At 36.6% G+C, this 22,765-nt stretch overlaps 3 protein-coding genes across 3 annotated transcripts; 1 reads left to right on the top strand and 2 right to left on the bottom strand.

Annotated features, from left to right (window-relative positions):
• On the bottom strand, positions 99-5,934 carry LOC109728387 (magnesium transporter MRS2-1-like). The gene is made up of 5 exons (XM_020258782.1): positions 5,285-5,934; positions 2,683-2,811; positions 2,268-2,603; positions 2,131-2,178; positions 99-652 (listed from the first exon to the last, which is right to left on the bottom strand). Exons 1-5 carry the CDS (start codon positions 5,846-5,848, stop codon positions 422-424), a joined length of 1,308 nt encoding a protein of 435 aa, XP_020114371.1. The 5' UTR covers positions 5,849-5,934; the 3' UTR covers positions 99-421.
• On the top strand, positions 9,776-12,351 carry LOC109723107. Its single transcript, XM_020251330.1, has 4 exons — positions 9,776-10,517; positions 11,112-11,182; positions 11,308-11,536; positions 11,809-12,351. Exons 1-4 carry the CDS (start codon positions 10,386-10,388, stop codon positions 11,998-12,000), a joined length of 624 nt encoding a protein of 207 aa, XP_020106919.1. The 5' UTR covers positions 9,776-10,385; the 3' UTR covers positions 12,001-12,351.
• LOC109703812 (hydroxycinnamoyltransferase 1-like) lies at positions 15,121-22,467 on the bottom strand. The gene is made up of 2 exons (XM_020224534.1): positions 21,812-22,467; positions 15,121-16,207 (listed from the first exon to the last, which is right to left on the bottom strand). Exons 1-2 carry the CDS (start codon positions 22,229-22,231, stop codon positions 15,302-15,304), a joined length of 1,326 nt encoding a protein of 441 aa, XP_020080123.1. The 5' UTR covers positions 22,232-22,467; the 3' UTR covers positions 15,121-15,301.

Below are 22,765 nucleotides of genomic sequence, written 5' to 3'. Positions count from 1 at the left end.
ACAATTAATTGATTGAGGATTTGATAGTTGATATTCGAAGTCTCAAATCAATGCATGTATGAACCACTCTCTCTGAAGTCTGAATCAGTCACCATACAAAAAAAAAAAGTTCCACTCGAATTAAAAGACGCAGAAAATGCTTATACACCAATTTAGTTGGTTGCGAAAAAAGAAACATGTTAGTTCACTAGCAATTTTTCGACAGCGAAGGAGAACAATATACACTTTGAATTAACCTGTTCCTTCTATTATTATTTAGACCCACAAGTTGATTGGCTGTGGGAATCAACAAGAATGATATGTACATGAACACAACAGGAAAAAAATAAAAAGATTAGAAGAAAAAAAATTACCTTGAGCATTTGTACGATGCACACGAAGCAGATTTCAAAGCATCTGAGAAGAATCCCTTCCGACGTATTTACAGTGGGATGAACCTTCTGCGCTTGAAGTACCACAAGAAAGAGCAGAATATAATCACGCCGCACGCTCCGGAGATTATGAGCACCCACTGGAACGCACCTGATTCTTCGAACAACGGTACCTGGAAATTCATACCGAAGACCCCTGCGATGACCCCGAAAATAGCAACCACGAATGTCGCGGTTGTTAGTAGCAGCTCGAATTGGATCAGCTGATTGCGAACGTTGTCCTGCGAGATAGAAACTGAGATCAATGCTCGAATCATTTGATTAAGAACGCGATCTAGAGCCTACCAGCAACTTAATTAGCACCATAAAAGAGTAGAAGAGAAAAGGTCAAATTCAATTTTTTAGCTATAAATGGCAATTAGTGGACAGACAAAGAAACAAACATGAAGATGTCATCAAAATGTCATCAATACTGTACAGAGAACTAACGAGGAAACAGAAGGTAGAAGTTGAGCAGGAGCAGTAATAAAACATCTAGACGATTACAAGGGTAATTTCACTATTTTAGCACAACAATATAAATATATATATCTGTAAAAATTTCTAGCATTATTAGCTCTTAAACATGTAGAGTACCCAAATTTAGTAATATTGCTATATTGAAGCAAAAATATACCAGATCAGCCTCCAAAAGTGCTGTTTAACAGGTGTATGTCACAAAGTTATGGCCGCCACACCAGTTACTTATCACAGAACTACCAATACTGAAGTCTTAGCTTTTCCCAGTTGGTCTACAATTCACTCCAGGCAAACGACTAAAATAAATGATTTAAAAAAAGAGCGCTTTAAAGAAGAACATTTTACTTGTAAAAAGCTCATGATTGGCTCTTCATGCAAAGATGCATATCAGAAGTCCTCATGTCCCGACTAGAAATGTCTGCATTTGTCCCTCTCCAGCGGTAATGAATTCTGACTCGCACAACTTTTTTTTTCTTTTAATATAACTTATCATACAAGACATGAGGCTTGCTGGTTGTTTCAACTTTCAAGCATGTCAAGTTTCAACAATGACGCATCACTAGTTGACAAAAGAAATTTCATTAATTATTTCACATGCTGAGGCACATGCCGTTGCCCAAGAAGAGTTATGTTTAACTGCTTATGTAGAATGGACCTTCTTTCAATAACGTAATTCGCTAATTATTTACGCACTAAGGCCTAATCTGGTAATGTGGTGCCTAAAACAACTGTTTTTATACTATCGAAGTCCCAAAAATCTAAAAATGCTTTTAATTTTTCCTTCTCTTACATTATTACATTGTGGTCGCAACTGTTACTAGCTACAAACTTCTCCGGTGGTGGTTGCAACCGCAATTTTACAGCATTGGAGGAAGAAAGATTTTAAGCACTTTTAAATTTTGTGGGCCTTTCATAGTATAGAAATGATACTTTTAGCCACTACATTACCAAACTTTAGCCTAAAAGCGATGAGCTTCCCTTTAGGCAAGGAGATAATGCATATAAGAAGTAATAAAAGAACTACTACGGTGTATCATGGAAACTCAAAGAATCCCCAGATAACTAAAGAGTTTATCCACGCTTAATTTTGATCACTCTTCGTAGGACCAATATCTGGTGTTCAGAATCACTGAAGAGATTATTAAGTTGATTGTATCACAGTTTATATAGCTTTTCATGATATTACTGTGAGAACAACGGGTGGCTCAAATAATATTAAGGAAATGATAAGAGAAAATACCAGCTGAATGTTGATGAAATCCTCTGTGTCATCAATGTATTCCTTCAGCTGAAAAGAGAGAGCACAGAAGTCAAACCTTTAGATTCTTCAATCTAACTAGGATAAAATGAAATAACACGAATATTTGTAGTAATTACCGAAGTTAACTTATTGAGGGTATTATCAATGACCACAAAGTAAGCTTCTAACAACATTTCTAACACTTCTATGTTGTTTATGCTGGAGTCCGAACTCTTGAAACTGTCATGCCTGCTCCTAGCAAAGCTAAAGGTCTTCTCAAGCTTCCTAGATTCAGGTGGTGAAGAAACAGGAGAAACTGGAGCAGAAACTGATATGCCAGGCCCACTATTACTAAATCCATTTAAAGACTGCTCACCTAGGAATGATGCTTCCATTCTCTGTTTCTTTTCAGTGAGAAACATCTCGGCCATATCGCCATCATCATCCATCAGCTGCTCTATCTCATCTCTGACCTTTAAAAGAAACTCTGGAACAATGTTAAGAAGCAATATGCAAGAAAGGAACTAACAAACAGAGTTAGTTTTTGTTCACCTTTTGGACTCTCCTAGTCAATGCAACGAGTTTGCTTTTTAAACGCCGTACACGTTCCAAGTTAAGAGTGCTAATCTTGGATGTCAGCTCATCTAACAAAGGGTAAGCTTCAATCTCCAGATCGGCAGCCTGATGAAATTCGCAGATGTCCTCAGTTCTCTACTTACCGAATGAAATCTACATGTTTTAAGTCAAACATCAAGTGCAAGAAAGGAAGTACAAAGGAAGTACGAGTTAAACAAGATGCAACCCTAATGGCAGTAATTATTTCACAAAGACAAATAGCTAACAGACCAGCAACACAGAATGGTGGAGAGTCAACTTCGGGACTTCTCAACCGGCTTGAAGTCTTGATCGTAGTTTTGGATTGAACTAGGATGTAGGCATTAATTCATCAGTGAATATTGTGTGCAGAAAATGAATTCAGAATCAACTACTGAGTAGTACACAATAGGCATATCAGCAGACTACAAAAGTTTGTTGCTTTTGCTTTGTATAAACTTACATGTGAAGTTTCTTAATGTATTTCCCCTCTTTTGCTAATGAAAATACAAATTTACAAATATTTCATATTTCATATATTATGTATTTGTAGTCGCAATTTATTAGCATTCACAAAAGTGCGACTGCAATGGGACAATGATACTCTAACTGGACTATTTCAAAAGCACCCGTGGCTGATGAAATAGCATATACATTCCAAATTAGCAACAAAACCTTTATGTTTTTACTGCTGAAATTTCCAAAATACCATTATCACTCACCATTATCACTTGATACACTAAGTGAGACAATTTCGGTAGGCAGAAGAATTCAGATAGAATTACCTACTCTTACTTATTTGAGTATGCATGCTGGGACAAACTTGAGTAAAGTTATTATTGTATGCAATAACAAAAGGATTGAAAATAGTAAGTGCAGCACGTCATATACAATTAAACTTAGCAAACAGCCTTTCATGAGAGCAGTTAGATGGTCCCAAATGTTCATCACTCAATATATGCCAAAAGTGATAGATTGAGTGGAAGCATAGATTTCATTCTACAAAAGGAAGGTTCGTTAAAGGATCTAGTTTTCTAATCTTCAATCATTGTACATCATATCTTATTGAAATTAGGTAATTGAATAGGAGGTATATGAGCCAAATTTTATACAAACTTCATTACAACTGCTTCTCTTTAGGTACTCGCAAGTAGAAGATTAAATTGCATTTATGCTTCTATGGAAATTAGTAATCAGTATCAAACAAGCCATATACAATATCCGTAATTTGAAAGGACACCTCAACCTACTTTGCATTGTACGAAACAAAGAACGCGGACAAGTATGAGGAGTTCAATTATCAGCCACTAACCATTTCAATTATGAGCCCCTACTATGACGTCCTGTATTTGATTCATCTCCTTTATAAGCCGTATACTAAGATGCAAATGCAAATTTCATATCGAACATAATTTTTTCCCTTCCTACATTGTAAATCAAACATGGACAAAGATAAACAGATTAAAGAACATATGCTGTTCCATATGCTTATACCTTTATTATGCTCTTTATTCTTTTATAAACTGTTACGATTTGAAAATTTTCCTTCCGCACATCTGAAATACCCTTTACATGTAAAATATCAACATTCCATACCTAATAATATTGTACTTCCAACACCTCCTCTCCTTTCTAAAGTTGTCCAATCGGTATATTTGTGCAGAGATTGATCAGGTTTAAGCATAAGGGTAGTCAAAAGTCGAAAGCATTAATTACACCATTGATCCTAACCTTCACCCGATTTTCACTGTGGCCCCAAAGCAATTAGCTTTTGCAATTGAATTCCTATGGTTGATTAGTTGTTTTCCACATCAGCACCACCTTACTATGCGGCAATTTGTGTCAAAGTTAACAAGTTTTTTTGATGGAAAATGTATATTGAAACAACTAACAAATGGTAGGACTCAAAATAAAAATATTAAAAGGCAGGGGACCAAAGTGAACAACCGGATAAAGGCCGAGGGACCAGTGGTGTAACTAATCGAAGTCAAAACCATGCAAAGGGCAGTTTCAAAAACAAGCAAGTAATATCCCAGACCATCAATCTTCAAAAGGAAAATGCCCAGGGCATATTTAACACACTCTAACTAGCTATGTTCATTTATAGGTGAAAATTTCACATTAATCAATCACACTGCATCTAATAAATCACACAAAAGTATGGAATGCAAATTTTCCGGATATTTTTATGAAAAATATCTTTTCCAGATTCCAAAGAAAACTAGTTTTTTTAAAAAAAACCTTTTCCAAATTTTATAAAAAATTAATGTTTTCGTTTTATCTTCGGAAAAGAAAAACACTAGTTCGCCATAAAATTTGAAAAAATAAAAAATTTAAAAAGTTTTCCATGGAAACAAACGGGCAAAAAAAAAGCATCAAAAATTTGTTTTCTGAAAAAAATAAAATCAATAGTATTCCAAATAACCAAACAACCCCTAAATTATCACCAAATCACTCCTAACAACAACAACTAAAAAGTCACACAGTAATTTAGCTCTTCATTTCATCAATCCAATAATTCGACAAGTAGAGGCCATGGAGAAACCCTAAATCCGAGTACCTGGGCATCGAGGAAGGTGCACGCGGCCTCGAGCGCGACCTCGAGGGCGAGGAACTCGAATGGGAGGTAGTCGGGGGAGCCGTCGCCGTCGCCGTCGCCGTCGCCGCCGCGGGCGGTGGCGAGGCGGCTGCGGAGCTCGGCGATGTACTGCTGCACCGCGAATCCGTCGGGGAAGTTGAGGAGGAGCACCTCGTCGGCGGTGATGATGCAGCGGACCTGCTCGAGGTTGACGACGATGGCGCGCTCGCGGCCGAGGATGGTGGAGGGGTAGACGAAGAGGGGGTCGAGGAGGCGGAGGTCGCGCGCGGGGAGGTCGCAGCGCCGCATCATCGTGAACTTGTCGACCTGGATCACGTGGGACTCCCCCGTCGCCGCGTCGACGCGGATCCACGCGCGGACGCTCTGCCCCCGCTTCTTGAGCCCTAGCGCGTCCATCCCATGGAACGCCCCACGGCGCCGCGCCGCCGCCGCCGCGGCGGAGGAGGCGGCGGCGCCGTCGTTGGGCGAGGCGGCGGTGGTGGAGGGGGGTCGAGGGGGGAGGAGGCGATCCTTGAGGTTCGCCATGGGAGAGGTGTTCGACGAGGGTCTCTACGCTTACGGGGAGCTATTTATATGGTGGTGGTTTTGCGGAAGCGGTGCTCGATCCAAGGTCGGCGAGAGCGGTGGTGGGGGGAATTGTATGGGGCTTCTTTTTTTTTTTGAAGTGGAATTTATTGCCTGGACCTGGTTCACCACGTTTCACCCATGGACCGATCATGTGATTTGAATCAACGGATGCAAAACGGACGGATCCGGGGCCGGAGATAGTCTCCTACCTCTTACCCGTTACTTATCGGATCGGAATCGGAGCGGACTCTATAATTTTACTTTTTTACTTATCGTCTAATTTGACACGGATTAGGACGGAAGCGTCAATTTCGATCCATTTTTATCTCTATTCATATCACTACTCTATCGTCTATTGAAAGCTACTTTGTGCAAACAAAATATTCTTTATTTTGAAAAAAAAAAGTTACTTATTTTATTTATTTTTTAAAATAAATTGAGTTGAAAAGATATGGCTTAATTAAACTTCGAACATGAACCCTTGAATAACAATCTCAAGCCCGCATTTTTCGTGATTCTGAAACTCTTTCAGACAATTTGAAATCGTTATTATTATCTTTTCAGATCATATCTAATGTCACTGACCAAAAACTTTGTGATGAGTACGTAATATCTAAAGTTGAAAACCTAGCTATTTATTGTTGAATATGAGACCTAATTATTTGATTTTTTTTTTAAAAAAAATGGTCATTGCCTTCCTTTCATATCTAAAATAATAAGAGATCTACTATGATTGTTATCTAATTTTCAATTATTATTATGCTCATTAGAACAAGACAAGGTAATTTCCAATTATTATTAGTTAATTTCAAGCAATAATTATAAAGATAATATGTTTTCTCAATTTTTGGTTCAATAGTTAATTAATTTTTAAAGGCAAAATATTATTTTTAAACTCATCAATTTAAATACATATTATTTAAAATATGAAAATACAAAGTTTATATTACATAGGTTTAGAGCCAGGAGTATTCTTAGTATTTTTAAATTATAACTATCTACTCAAGGATTTAAGTGCCGTGGTACGGAATCGTGCCGGAAACTTGCCGGCACGGTATGACACGGTGCGTGCTGAGCCGTACCGATGCGTGCCGGTAAAAAAAATTCTTGTGTGCCAATACATAATAGCATAAAATATTTATTTTCTTTAGCAACAAAATATTCTAACTATTTATTATGTCTTTTTATCACATCTTTTGAACTTTATTGAAGAAATTACTGACTAATTTAAAGAATAGAGAGTTTTGAACTGTGCCATCGACACGGGGTCTGTATCGTGCCGGTATCTTGTTGGCATGGTACGGCACGGTGGGTACGGCCCGTGCCGATGGGCACTTAAAATCTTGTATCTACTATTTCTTTTATTCTTCTTAATCATTCAAATATTATTTTTTTAATTTTCATTTACACACTAATTTTTATCTAAATAAAAATTTAAGTATAATTTTTATTTATATTTATTTTTAAAATAATCAGTTCTTTAAATACTATATATTCTTTTCAATGACAAGAAAGCGAAAGAAAGGTTTGTGAGTCAAGCAACAGAGGATGACTTTCTGGGTGCTTTCCTAAGACACAGGAAGGAATGTCCCCCTACAGGAAAAGTAAAAAAAAAAAATGGGGGTATTTTAGTAATTTCAATCAATTTCACTCTACCTCCCCATCACATTCTCAGCTACACAAAATCAAAAAGTTTTAAAATATACCAGTTATATTGATGATATGATATTTTAAATTAATTAAATAATTTTTTTAAAATTATTCGTGAGATTATGATTATAAAAAATTTTTTTGTTATATTTTTTTTTAGGGTCAATTTTATTTGTGCCCCTCTAAACTTCAAAAATATTATAGATGCACCTATAAATTTGATTATATCACAATTACCCCTACAAATACTTATTATTTTTCAAACATACCCTTACCCTTACTATTCATCTCTTTATAGAATTATAAAATATTTAGATTATCATAAATATGGTCGAAATGTCCATTTTGCCCTTAACTTCTAAAATTTTTTACAAAAGTATTTTAGCATGATATATTTATTTTAAAATATTAAAATAAACAGTAAAATATATTATTTTACTGTTGTGTGGTTTATAAAATAAGATACTTTATATCATTTATTTTAAAATTCGAGATGCCAAAGCACAGAAATTTGTGCTAGTTCAAATAACTTAATTCACATCATGCATATATATTTAAGTTATATTTTGAATAAATTGTTTAACCTAATTTTAATGAGTCAATTGATACTTTAAACAATTTTTTGGTAAATTTTTTTCAAAATTTTTTATTTTTTTTATTTTTTAGCTTAACTTGTCAGGATTATATATATATTTTTAACTGACAAAAACCTTATTTCTAAATGTAGGTCATTTATAAATTTAAAAGAGTGTTTATAAAATTATAAATAATTTTATAGTCAATTAAATATTTTAAGATGGTAATGACAATAAGGGCAAAGTTGGAATTTTGTTTGTTGTTTATTCAAAATTGATAATAAATTAGTGTGAAGGTTATTTTTGAAAGTTTCTCTCTTTTAAAAGGTTATTTATGATATTTCAATTTTTATAGGGGCATTCATGATATTAGACTTATTTGGAAGGGTAGTGATGAAATTTTTCCTTTTTTTTTTTAATTCAGAGATATGATTGATTTGTTGTTGATGATGTGGTGTAAATATGATATAGTAAATTTTTTCGCAGGAAACAGAAGAGCAGCCAGCTGTCATTGTCTTTACTTTTCAGCCATCTCCATCTCAGTTAACACCCAACAACCAAAAATAAAATATAATAAATATAAAATGTAAGGAGACCTCCCAAATAATAGAGAATTATGAAATAACCTCCCCATTTTTTTTAAATTTTCTAATAACACTTTTCTAATTTTAAAATTTTTTATTTGAGTTCTTAAGCTAGAATTTTTGTTTAAATTTAATGATTTTTTGACTGTTAAAATTTTTTTAAAAATTTTACTTAGTGATTGAATTTATAATTGATAAAATCTCCAACTTAATCGAGACAAAGATTTTATCAAAAAAATAGAAGTTGAAGGAGTATGGATAAAATATTAATACTTAAATAATTAATTGATATCTTTGATTCTAAATTTGAAATATAATTAAAGGAAGCAGAAGTACCTTTGTCTCAATAGCTTATAGTTGATGTAGCCTTCACACAATTTTACTATAATAATAATAAAATAAAAATCTAAAGGGCTTTTTTTGCAAATAGCCCCCTGATAAATTTTATTTACAAAAATAGCCCCGTCCAAAAATTATTTGCAAAAATGGTCATGTCCCTGCCACGCCAGCGTCACGTCAGGACCACGCGGGCAGGGCGGGCCCAGGTATGTAAGTTGAACACGGTGAACCACCGTGTTCAATACAAAATTTTTGTATTGGACGCGGTGAATGATTCACCGTGTCCAATACAAATATTTCGATCTTAGCTATTTTGTATTGGATACGTTCACCGTGTCCAATACAAAAACTTTGTATTGAACATGGTGAATGGTTCACCGTGTTCAACTTAACCATCTGGTCCAGCCCCGCCCGCGTGGCGCTGACGTGGCGCTTGCGTGGTAGGACCAGGACCATTTTTGTAAATAAATTTTTGACAGGGCCAATTTAAAAAAAAAAAAATTATAAGAGGCTATTTGCAAAAAAAAGCCCAAATCTAAATATTGTTGTAGAGAGAGAGAGAACCCCACCCTTCAAGGAAGACCATTTCCTCTCTCTCTCTCTCTCTCTCTCTAGTTTCCAATGGCCCCATTGGTGTTGGACCAACATTCATTCATGTATGAAAGGTACCAAAAAAAAAAAAAAACAATGTGTAGAGAGAAAAGATGGTAGAAGAAGAAGATGGAAAGAGAGAGAAAGAGATGGAAAGAGAAGAGTGGAGTTAAGATTAGGTGGCTTCAAGGTGTACCTTCCAACCAAGCACCTTCCTCCTTCAAAACAAAATTAAGCTCTACAACAACCCAAAAACCAAAACAAAAAAAACAAAGAAAAAAAAACCAATTTTGCCTCCCATAAATGCCCCTCTGCAACATCCCCCCCACCTTCCCTTTCCTTCCCTTCCCTTCCCCCAAAATGAAAATCTACTCCTACATGGCCTCCACATCCACCACCAAAAGAGAGAGAGAAAAAAAAAGGGAAAAGGAAAGGAAAAAATTACCCATCTCATGTTTTCTACAATCCCCCAATTTATGTTTGGGGGGTGTGTTTGTTTTCTTTTTTGTCTTGGTCATACCTTCCATAGGAGAGAGAGAGAGAGAGAGAGAGAGAGAGAGAAGCCAAAGGAACCAACTTTCCCTTTCCCTCTCCACAAACCAACCCATTATCTCTCTCTCTCTCTATATCTCTGTTCATACTTATCCTTTTATGACCTCTTCTTGGGCATCTTCATCATCATCATCATCATCATCTTCTTCTTCTTGTTCTTGTTGTGGGTTTTTGCTTTGAGGAGGAGGTGGGGGGGAGGGGAGGATGATGAAGAGGGTGGCGAGAAGGGTTTCCATGGAGTCCTTCCCATCATCTTCTTCTTACCCAGTTGGGGAGGATGTGAGAGAAAGGTTTAAGTTTCAGGGCCTTTTACAGGACTACGAGGAGTTGGTAAAGGTGAGACCTTTTTCTCTTTCTCTCTCTCTCTCTTTTCTAAGAGATCTTTGATAAAAATCCGATTTTTTTAGGTTTTCGTTTCAGCTTTTTGGATGTTCTCTTCTGTGTGAGTTTTTTCTTGATCTTGGTAATTTATCTACGCATAATATTTCGTTTTGTGTATCTAGGTTTCCAACAATACAGGCTTCAGTTTTTGCACAAATTTTGCATATTTGTCTCTTTCTTTTTTTTTTTTCCTGATGCTTTTCTTTGTTATCTTGATTATTATTGTGGTAAATCTTGTTCTATTATTATTATTTGGGTCTCATGTAAATCTAGGGGTTTTTCTTTTTTTCTTTTTTTTCCCTGTTTTTGTTGGTATTGTAGTTCTGATTGATCTAGGGTTTTGTGAGGATCTTATGTGTAAATTGGTATGCTGTAGTTTCTTATGCCAAAATCTGATCTTGGTAGAAACGACGAATTTATGATTAGTGTTTTCATTGTTGTTCTATTCCTTTCTCTTTTGTTTTCTTTACAAAACTGCAAATTCTTTTATTCTGTAAAAAATTACAAAACTTTATATTCTTATGATCTAATAATAACCCAATTTCACAGGAAGCTGAAGCAAAAAAGAAGAAACTTCAGAAGACAAAGCAGAAGAAACTCAGGCTCTTGGCTGAAATCAAGTATTATTATGATCCTTTTCCTCTTCTTTCAATGCTGAAATATGTTTATGTTTTCCTGTTACCCTAAATTTATTTATTTTACGTTATGTAACAATGCTAAATTCGTAACGGATTCCCATGCATAGATTCTTGCGAAGAAAATACAAGTCATTGATTGAGAATCGATCTCAACGAGCACAATTCAAAATCAAGAAGCAGCCTCACATGATCCCGTGCTCTCCGGTTGCTATTCCTCGACCGCCTCATCCAACTGTTCGCGGTGATCTTTCTTTAGAAGATAAGAGTAGAAGAGGAAGGGGCGGTGCATCAACGAGCACTACTGCAATGTTTGATTTGAATCAAGTATCTTCGATGGTAATTCAACCATTCTATCATCCTCTAAAATACGTGCATACGAGTTGATTTATTTGTAAAGAACGAAGAGTGATGCCATGGGGGCTTCAGAATGTATCCCAGAATGCAGTTAATGAGTCAGATGCCAAACTTGGCACTCCAAAGTTGAACCACTGGCTAGTTGCCGTGTCATGAAACTTGGCTCATCCACTGCGTATGCGGTGGTTATCAGGTCCCCGTAGCATTACTTATTTGCTAATGCCTGTTTAACTTATCGTCTCAAATAATTCCAGAATGACGAGGAAATGGGCTGTCAAGTGGATGGGGCGCCGTTGAAAGTTGACAACTCGGAGAGGTGTACGGTTGATGGAGATGCGGCTGCTAGCAATCTTAAGTTGTCGATATGTAGAGATGTAGGGAAAAACCCGAGCAGAATCGGTAAGAGGAAGATTTCGTGGCAAGATCAGGTAGCTTTAAAGGTTTAGTTCTCGGTTATGTGGTATGTGGATGAGATGCTTCTCTTTTCTTGTGCGCTCCGTCCTCCACCAACATTGAAACCTCTGGTGTTTTCTGTTTTACAGTGTTGATTTATAGGCGTTCGGTAGCGGGTCTAGTCAAAGATGTTCGTATATTTGTTATACAGATGGCGATAAATAGATTTAAATTAAATACATTTTGCATCATTTAATTGTAGATGAAATCTCTCTCTGTTAGTGCATACTTTAAAATGTAGTGATTCTCCTGCGCATTAGCATTTTTTAGAAATATCGTCACGATCGACTGTGTTATATGGGTAAAAATGTAGAAAGATCAAACAATGGAGTGATTCGCTTTCACAGATTTTTTTTTTTTCCTTTTTCTTTTTAAATTTCTGTTGGATGAGAGTTGTTAGCTTCATACACATGTTTGGAGATCAATGCTTATCCTTTTATTAGTTGATGATGGAGAAAGAGACAACTTAAGTGTTTGTTGAAATTCATTTTGATTTATGGTTTTACAATGAAGAAGCTGTTGCTCTTCTTAATCATCCCTTTCTTTGATTTAAAGGGATGATTAATGCGGCTTCAAAAGTCAAATGAGAGTGTAAGAGTAAGCTTATAACTCTATACCTTTTTGAAGGGTTTGTTTTTAATCTACTAACTATACTCGAAGTATATCCACTAGTAGAGGATATTTCTCTGATGGAAATTTTAGTGCCAACCAATGTTCGAGACTTGGACTTATCATAGAAGGCGATTATCATTCAATTCGGATAAGATTTCAATCCATAGGGTCGGATTTGATGCATGAACATCTTGTTCGGCACAGCTCTTGTTGTTTGCTAATTGTTGTTGAGAAATTGATCGATAGGGAGTATGGAAGGGTTTCTACTATCGCATAACATATATATCAAGGATTTAAGTGCCGTGGCACGAGGTCGCGCCAAAACCTTGCCGGTAAGGTCTGGGACCGTGCCAGACCGTGCCGATGTGTGCCGGTCACGAAAAATACATATGTGCCAACACATAATTGCATGAAATATTTATTTTCTTTAGCAACAAAATGTTTTAATTGCATATTTTATATCTTTATTAAGTCTTTTGAACTTTATTGTAAAAATTACTTATTAATTTAGAGAAAAGAGAGTTTTGAGACATGCCATCGGCACGGAGGCGGTATCGTCCGATAACTTGTGACATGATACGACACTGTAGATAAGGCACGTGTCGATGAAATCCTTGATATATATGACCTCTATGGGGGTCTAAGCACTATTCCTGTAAAACCGAAGTACCGAACTGAACTGATACTGGTTGGCTTATTGTGAAAATTGGTTTGAAATTTGATTCAAGTTAACGCCTAGGAAAAAGTCAGTTTGGTGTAACAGTTTGTGTTGTCGTGGCCCGCTCATGTCGTGTCGAAGTCTGAGTATAATAACAGCTATCTTGGTTAACACAAACACGACAATTGCATCGCTAATTGTCCGTGTTTGGTTACACTGGGAGGCGAAAGATGCAGCTTCTTCCTAGCACGCTTCCGCGCCCGGTTTTGTGGGAACATGCATGTTTATTATCTGCTACAGCAAATACAGTGGATTGCATAAAAGGAAAACCAATTCTGGTGTAATGGTACACCGACAGTAACAATGCGAAACACTAGTGCAAGCCTTATATCTTTTTCTGCAGTGACTGATGCTACATGTAATTGAAGTGTGTGGAGTAAGTTGTTTTTCTTTTTTTTTGGTATTGTTTTGTGAGTACTCTATTGCAGATTAGTTCTGGAATGATGTTGAGCTGCTTTTACTTTCACATTTTTCATGGGGATTTCCGTCGATCGTGTGTTTACTGCAGCAAATTTGAGATGCAAGATTGTGTGTTGTCCTTTTTTATTAATCAGATCTATGGTTGGTCTATTTCCAGTCAATTTATGATGAATGTGCTGGTCTCGAGTTTGAGTTTCGGATAATGAGTTGATATTTATCAGAGTTTCCGATCAAGATATAAAATTTACACCGCTGCTGCTGCTGTTGTTCTTGAGAGTCTCTCATCTGTTGATGATGGTTAAAAGCTGTGCGCGACTGTGTTCTCCTGAGTTCTGCATCCTGTTATTTTGCTGTTACAGTGAAAATAAACTCGCGAGGTTCTTGTTCCTCGATTGGCCCTTAATTTCGCAAAAAAACATGCCCAGGTAAGCTCATTACAAGTGCACAGGTGTGCTCTGAGCATGGTTTGCTCTCTCTAGACTTGGTTTCAGATTGTGCCCTTCAACCGAGCACGGCGAAAGGCAACTCGGATTTCGAATTCGCCTTTCGTTACCACCAGTGGAATCGCGCAAAATGAAACTGTGATTACGGTGAAACACCCTCGACAAGTAGGGCCTGTCGAGAAGAAGCTGCGACGTCTCGCAAATTGTCGTGGTAACGGCGAACAAACTCCCAGGTTTGCGGTTTTAATGGAGAAAATTCTGCTGGTGGGCAATCATGGTGGCCTTCAGCAAATGCATAACCTGATTGGGGACTGTAGTGGTCAGAAGTTCGAACTCCCGTTGTTATATTCAGATTCTTACTACTTATAAGTCGCATCCGCCATTTCAAATTTCATAGTAATAGGGTTACTAGGTTAAATTTTGTGGACTATTTGGTTACATGCAACTGCTACTCCATTAGGGATCTTGCAATATAGTGAGCAAGATTTATTATTGCATTACTTCATTAGAATCCAACTGTTGTAGTTGAAACTTGAAACTGCAAGAGAAGCTGAATTGCAGAAGATAAAGCTAATTGGCCTCAATTCGAACTGCGACAGCTAAAACCAATAGTTTTAAATAAGAGGTAGATTTATCTATCTAATCGCCTTTTATTTACCTAATCATCTTTTAAATAAAACATATATTTTTCTTCTATCTTAGATGTGATGAGATGAACAAAATTTATAAATACAATTCTCGAATATATAAAATGAAAAGAGTTATTTATTATCATATCCTTTCTACTCAATCCAACCTACAATATTGGTTATATTTTAATATTTTTGCATCTCTAACTATCCTGCATTTACAATTACATTCAATCAACCAGCACCTCAATGCAAGATTACAAACTCATTTCAAGAGAATAACATAAAAAATTCAGATTAAAAAAAAAAAAAACATTATCCTTTGTAATATTAACTCCTTAGAGAGTCCTTTATCCATACAAGCATATCAAGTTATAAACAAAAAAAAACAAAAAAACAAAAATATAACAAAGTGTTTTAAAAATTGCATCTAAGTTCCCTTCCCTCCCTTTTTCAAATTTTTTTCAAATTTTCAAATCTCAAAGATGAGCTTTCGGAACTTCTCCATATGCTCGGCCTGCAGCGAGATGGCGACGGAGAGGCTGCCGTCGCCATTCGCGCTCGGCAGCACGAACGCGAGCCCCTCGTAGGGTATCCCCCCGGGGCCCATGAACACGGGCCGGCCCCACCCGAAGTCGGCGTCGTGGATCGGCAACCGCACCCAGCTCGTCAGCCCGATGTTCGGGCACCGGAACGTGTGCGCCCCCCGCACCAGCGCCGACAGGTCCGGCTGCAGCTCCAGGTAGTCCAGCGCCGACCGCACGTACTCATCGTCCATCCGCGCCAGCGCCGCGTGTATCCTCTGCGCTGCGGTCGCCAGCTTCGATTCGTCGGTCCCGATCACGTCCCCTGCGGCGGCGATCGGGGTTGCGGTGAAGATCACGTTTCCAAAGTACCCCTCGGGAAGCGGTGGCTGCAGGCGCTGGCGCCCGTCGGTGGCGATGTACATCTTGGTGAGCTGATCGGCGGGAAGGCCACGGGCGAGGCAGGCGCACCGCCAGACGTGCGCGGCGAGGAGGGTGTAGCTGCTGAACCGCGGGGAGCCCGCGGGGAGTGTGGAGCGGAGGAGGTCGAGGGTCGCCCGGGGCAGCTTGAAGATGTCGACGGCGGCCGGAGGGGTCTTCGGGGGCTCGGCGGGGGATGGCACAACGGCCTGCGGCATCGACGGCGGGGGCTGGTACTCGATGTGGGGGAATTTGGGGGTGGGGGGGTCGCGGGCGCGGAGCAGCGTGCGGTCGATGTAGGGGCGGAAGGTGATGGGTGCGCCGCGGGTGAGGTCTGCCCATGAGTTGATGACGCGGAGCGCCGAGAAGCCATCCGCCGCGTGGTGCTGCACCCCCACCCCGAGGGCGACACCGCCGCACTTAAAATAAGTCACCTGAATCACATAGTGTAACATACTATCAAATAGTGTAACATAATTTATAAAAATTAATTTTGTAAACCACAACATAAAATATCAATAAAATCATCGACAAACAATTTAAAATAAGACTAGTGTATACATTTGATTGGATCATGCACACGACCAATGATCATCAACTTATACTGTAACCATTTGGAGAACACCGAGAGACATACACACAAAATCTCCACGTCTTTTGAATTTCACAAAACACGACGTTAGCTTTTAATTTTAAAACATTCATAATAAAGTTTTTCGAATTTATCTAAACTATGAAAAATTTTAAGTTGGCTCTTCAAAGTTTTGATTTTATCATCCTATTTTTCAATTTGTTTGATTTGAAATCAAAATATTGTTGAGTGACTTAAATCAAACAAAGTAAAAGATTATATAGTAAAATCAAAATTTTAAAAGATTAGATAATAACGTCAAAATGATTCATAATTCAGATAAATTCTACGTGTTTTTATCTAAAATTTAAGAGTGCATTCACCGGATTCTGAGCCTAGTAGCCTGAAACAAGGCATATCTATTGCCTAATTTCTAGGAGGATGACATACGGAGTGACATCAACAAATCACTTACCAACTAGTTTTCTACCCACATGAAATATCTAAGATCACTTGGGCACATCCCCACTCAATGGAATCAGTAATTCCACTTGTACGAAGACAAATGCAGTTGACGACACGACAGTCGTATCGCTATGCTACGAAGCTGACATATCAATTACATTTTATAGTATAACTCAATGTGAAAAATGGGCTGTTATTATTGTTGAAATTAAGGCCTCATGTTTTAGTCTACAAAGAAAATTTTCATTAGGATGTCACCTCCAACAATGACAATGATTTGATGTATAAATTGGAAGTAGGATGTTGAAAGAGCAACCAAGTAATTGAAAAAGGACTTGGATTTATTGGTTTCATCAATGACCAAGATTAAGGAACTAAAATATCAACATTTCCAATTTATAGTCTCTCAAATAGTCAAGAGAGATAAATAGATAGATAGAGAGAGAGAGATAGAGAGAAACCTTTTCAATGCATATGACATGAAAACATCATAAACCAGAATAAAAGAAAGAAGAGTAAAATGTGCAGAGACCTCCTAAACTTAAATAAGCGTTTAATTTTTCAATTTTGGCAATCATATTTCCTAAGCTTTATCACATAATCTGATAGATCTTGAAATCGCATCGCTATGCTACGAAGCTGACATCAATTATATTTTATAGTACATCTCAATGTGAAAAATGGGCTGTTATTATTGTTGTAATTAAGGCCTTATTATTGTTGTAATTAAGGCCTCATGTTTTAGTCTACAAAGAAAATTTTCATTTAGGATGTCACCTCCAACAATGACAATGATTTGATGTATAAATTGGAACAAGTTTAAATGTGAATAGGATGTTGAAAGAGCAACCTCAGGTAATTGAGAAAGGACTTGGATTTATTGGTTTCATCAATGACCAAGATTAAGAAACAAAAATATCAACATTTCCAATTTATAGTCTCTCAAATAGTCAAGAGAGATAAATACATAGATAGAGAGATTGAGAGTGAAACCTTTTCAATCCATATGACATGAAAACATCATAAACCAGAATAAAAGAAAGAAGAGTACAATGTGAAGAGACCTCCTAAACTTAAATAGGCGTTTAATTTTTCAATTTTAGCAATTATATTTTATAAGCCTTATCACATAATCTGATAGATCTTTCTCCGCAATCAACGTTTGGTTTGATCGAATATCATGCACATAATAATCCTGTACTGCTTCAAAATATAAAGAAAAATATGTTTTCTCTTCCAACTTTGGTAATTAAGCATAATGATTGAAAGTTTGGGTTGAACCGGCCCTTGATTTTTAACCCTGTTTTAACATGTATTTTGAAGTTTTATTGAATTATTTGATGAAGTTTAAAAAGTCTAATTGTCTAAATTGAAAGTCGAAACACCTGTTTACAAAAGAGCTAAAGTTCGGTGGGTTTTCTATAATATTTTTTTTTTCGTTAATTAGCCTAGAAACACTCCGGCCTTCCAATGGGTTGGGTGGAGTGACTAGCGAATTTGTCTCACTCTCACGACGGGCTAAGTACTATGACCGCCGGTCCCGGTTCCATTACTTCAGAAATATTACATTTATTTAAGGGTTAATTGCATACAGGTCACCACAAATATAGTGAATTGCAAATATATTTCTATAAAGTTTAACTTTCATAAGTTATCCCTGCAAAAATTCTACTGTTTTTAGATATATAAATAGTATACTAAAGTTTTCTTTGGCCTTTTAAGAATTGGATTCTAGATCCGTCCCTGATTGTGATGTATGACATACGCCCCAACCGTTATTGATTTTAGTTCTTAAACTACTAAGAGAGGGGTCTCGGCCACCCTTAGTCTCTGCATAGCTCCGTCCCGCGATAAGGACAACTAAAAAGAAAGAAGAGCGGTGAGTCATGTGGTGGTGAGTGAAGACGAAATGCTGCACACAACTTTGTTGCCTACTTGTGCACGCATCCCTAGAGATTTACCTACTCGCCTACTCCGTAATTTTATTATTATTATTATTATTATTACTTTATAATTATTATTACTATTTTTTTTGGACTCCAGTTCTATCGATAGTTATCTACATGAGACTCAAACTGATGACCTTTTTCTTTTCTCCCTTAATTACACTCTACTGTATTATATTTCAGTGTTAACTTTATTTGCAACATTATACTATTTTTTTTAAATAAAAAACTATTGTAGTATTATATTTTATCCATCTCTATAATGTAGTTTAGATTTATTTATTTTTTTCTATCTTATACTACTTTTTTTTTTTTTTTCATAGAAATTGATAGGCTATTTGTTTTCTCGTCAACTTCTATATTATTGTGTTAACAAATTCACTATTTTGGACAAAATCTAACAACTATATTAAGAGACATTGGTTAAATAAATAAAATAAAATAAAATAAAATAAAATTTTATAATAGACTCATTAAATACTTCTATATATATATATAGTAATTTGGTAGAACATGACCAAGTCAATGAGAAATTTTCTATTCCAAAGAGCAAAAATTCCAAATAAGATATCTAAATTTTATAGTATTTAAAAGCTTGTATACCAAGTAAGCACATGTTGTTAGTTGGACAAAGTCCACCAAAACCTTTAATAATAATAATAATAATAATGAAAGGTTTAATATTGTCATACAAAGAAAAAAATAATTAGGCAAAAATGTATGGAGAACCCTCTCACCTATAGGCGGTTTCGAAATAGAATCCTTAGCTTTTATTTGTTTCGGTTGAGACACCTTCAACTTTTTTTTTTTTTTTTAAATTCAAATTTGTATACTTTATTAAGTTAACAATTTTATCAAATATAATAACTCTATTAGTTATTAACCCTTATTTTCAATGAAAATATAATCGAAACTGTAGGAGATCTCAATAAAAAAAAAAAAGGTTGAGATGTATTTTCGAATGGCATATATGTATATATATATACGTCAATTTGTCTACCAAACACTATCCAAGAACAAGACTTGCACGATTTTTGGCGAATATTTTAGAGTAGGTGGGAAGCATGATATATGTATTGTAACTCGTCACGCCAATTATTGTTTATTTGGCGCATTGCTTTCGAGTTTCGACATGCTACCTAATATTAAATGCTCTACATTTCCATTTTTATTTGTATTCTATTAAATTAAATCTCTTTTTTTTTAAAAAAAAAGGATAAAATCTCAGGTTGCATGGATTTTATTTCGGTTTTTCCTTTTTAAATTAGTAGTTTTGTTGGCCATAACTTGTCATGATTCTAACTTACTGTTTGATTTTAAACCCAATTTAGTTCAAAATTCAATTCCAAATTTTACTCTAATAATAAAACCTAAATCTAAATTCCACTCGAATAAGGAAACTAATATTAATTAACAGATTTTATACATTGAATCTGATCATATCCATTCAGTTAATACTCTACATATAAGAACCAAATTCATTCATATTTCGAATTAATTCTTGAATATTTTAGACAATTATTAAAACAAAACAAGCATGTTGGGGTTATTCAAGATGATGTTCTTTTTTTTGTTTTGTTTTGTTTTGTTTTTTTTCTTTTGAAGTTGGGCATATGTAGTGTTTGTGTAACCTATTTTTAACTGTAGTTGTGCTAAAAGGGTCAAAGTTGGGTCAAAGATAGTAATGCTATAAAACAAAAAAAAAAAAAAATGATGCATGTAAATTCACCAACACTAATAATACAATTATTAAAGAATACTTACTCCTTAAAACAAAAAAAAAAAGAAGAGAAAGTGACAAGTCACAAACTAACGCTATGACACAGCTATCTCCACCGCATTTCCGCCAAATATTAGGTGGCGAATCATTACTGATCATGTCTAATACAGTTGACTAAAAGTTTAATAATTGATATGTAAAATTCTAAGTTCCGAAACTTAATTATGTTTAGTAATAAGTTATATATTTTTTAAAATATAAAGGGAAAAAGATAAGTTAGTGTCTTTTTCTTTTCAAAGAAGTGAAAGAAAATAGGAGGACTGTTTCAAAGAGCTCCATTTATAGAATAATCAGTACACTTAAAGAAAATGGGAGGACCATTTTGAAATTATAAAAGTACAAAAGGCCTAATTTATAAATTGTACTGTAGATGTTGACCTTTTAATTAATTCAGAACCAAAGTTATCACTTTAGCACGGATTCTACCGTTATCAAATTTTATTATTCAAATTATACATAAAAGTTTTTAATTTTCTTTTTCTTTTGACAACTTATATAAGACTATTGAATTTGTTTTAATATTATATTAATTGAATTGCGACCAATGAAGGGCCCAAATTCAACTCAACTCAACTATCATTAAAAAAAAAAATACACTCAAAAAAGATCCAGCTAATAATTAGTTCACAAGGAAAGTGACATTTCAATTGCTAAGATATTTGTACTATTCACTATAAATTAGTAAACTTATTTTTTCAAAAAAAAGGAAACAACTGCACACTGCAATAATCAACCTCATAAAAAAAAAATAAAAAATAGAATCAAATGTATTTAATTCTAGTTTTTCTTTTTTTTTTTTTGAAAATTCGTTTTCATCTAATTTTAAACTATAAAATCAAAATTGTATTTATTGGTTCCAATATTTTATAGGAATCCAATTCGAATTTCTATTCCACTCTGAAGTGAGAATGACTTAATTCATTTATGACCAAATCCAGCTTCAAATTTAAGATTGACCCATTTCAAAATAAATGGCCCAAAACCTTCTCGAACAAATACCTTTCCCTTCTCTCCCTTTGACACTCTCCCCTCTCTCTTAACCAGAAGAGAATGTTATCTCAAAATTCGACTGTTAGATCTACCCTTTGACCATTTCCATCCAACCTATTCAATTCTAGAGACTACTATCATCCTAATCAATCGCACATTTCGTCGTCCAACAGTCGAAAATTTATGAGCACAAAAGAGTCTATCCTCCTTATCGGAAAGTAGAGTATCCTAGCTATGAATGAAATGTATTTAATTCCAGAATTTTCTTTTTTGTTCGGGGTAGTACCTGGAGGACGAGGAGGGGGAAGGAGGATTCGTCGGTGTAGTCGACCTTGGGGACGAGGCGGGCGAGCTCCATGGTGGGGGCGAAGTCGCCGAAGTCGTCGACGGCGGCGTCGGGGGCGTCGGCCTCGACGAAGAGCACGCCCTCGCCGTTGCAGTCGATCTCCACGCGCCCGTCCTCGTCGCGCGCCAGCCGCCCCGCCATCGGGTAGAGCTCCACCAGCGCCTGCGCCAGCGCCGCCCGCATCCTCTCCGCCTCGAAGAACCCCACCGCCTCCGACCCCGCCCCTGCCCCCTCCGCCTCGCAGCCGCCGCCGCCGCGCCGGTAGAAGTAGACGCTCGGGGTGTGGAACCGCGGCACCACCAGGTCCAGATTCGAGTTCCAGAGCCTCCGCCGCGGCGTCGCCCCCGCGGGCTTCACCATCGTCGACCTCCGCACCTCGATCTTTTTTTTTTTTTTAAAGATTCAAGATGAGTCGGAGAAGAAGATGGAGGAGAAGGAGAATCGGAGAAAGGAAAAATTGGAGGGTTTCTTTGCAAATTTTTTTTTTGCAATAAATGTATGATGAACAATGATAATAAATAACAACAAATGCGGGTAGAGGACACAACAACAATAATTAGCTCTTGGTGGAGAGCTGGTGAGCGAAGGGCACCGGGGCCGGGATTTATAGGACTAGTGGAGCAGAGTTGGTGAGGGTGAGGTGCGATGAGGAGCGACACGTGGCACCTGCTTACAGGTTGCGGGCGAAACCCGGCGACGGTGAAAAAGGAAGAAGCTACTCCGTGGACCCGGCCCGCCACGTCACCGAACACCGTATAAATGTAGTACGGTTCATTTAAAATATATTATATAACTAAAATCATAATGATAATAACAAATTATATTTGCTGAATTTTAAAACGCACGATCTCGGATATAAAATTTAAAATCTTTTTCTATTTTATATCTAATTCA

This window comes from Ananas comosus, linkage group 2, assembly GCF_001540865.1.
Source record: "Ananas comosus cultivar F153 linkage group 2, ASM154086v1, whole genome shotgun sequence".
In the NCBI taxonomy this organism is placed as follows: domain Eukaryota; kingdom Viridiplantae; phylum Streptophyta; class Magnoliopsida; order Poales; family Bromeliaceae; genus Ananas; species Ananas comosus.
The sequence above is the reverse complement of the archived record's forward strand: the minus strand, read 5'-3'. Positions and strand labels throughout refer to the sequence as shown.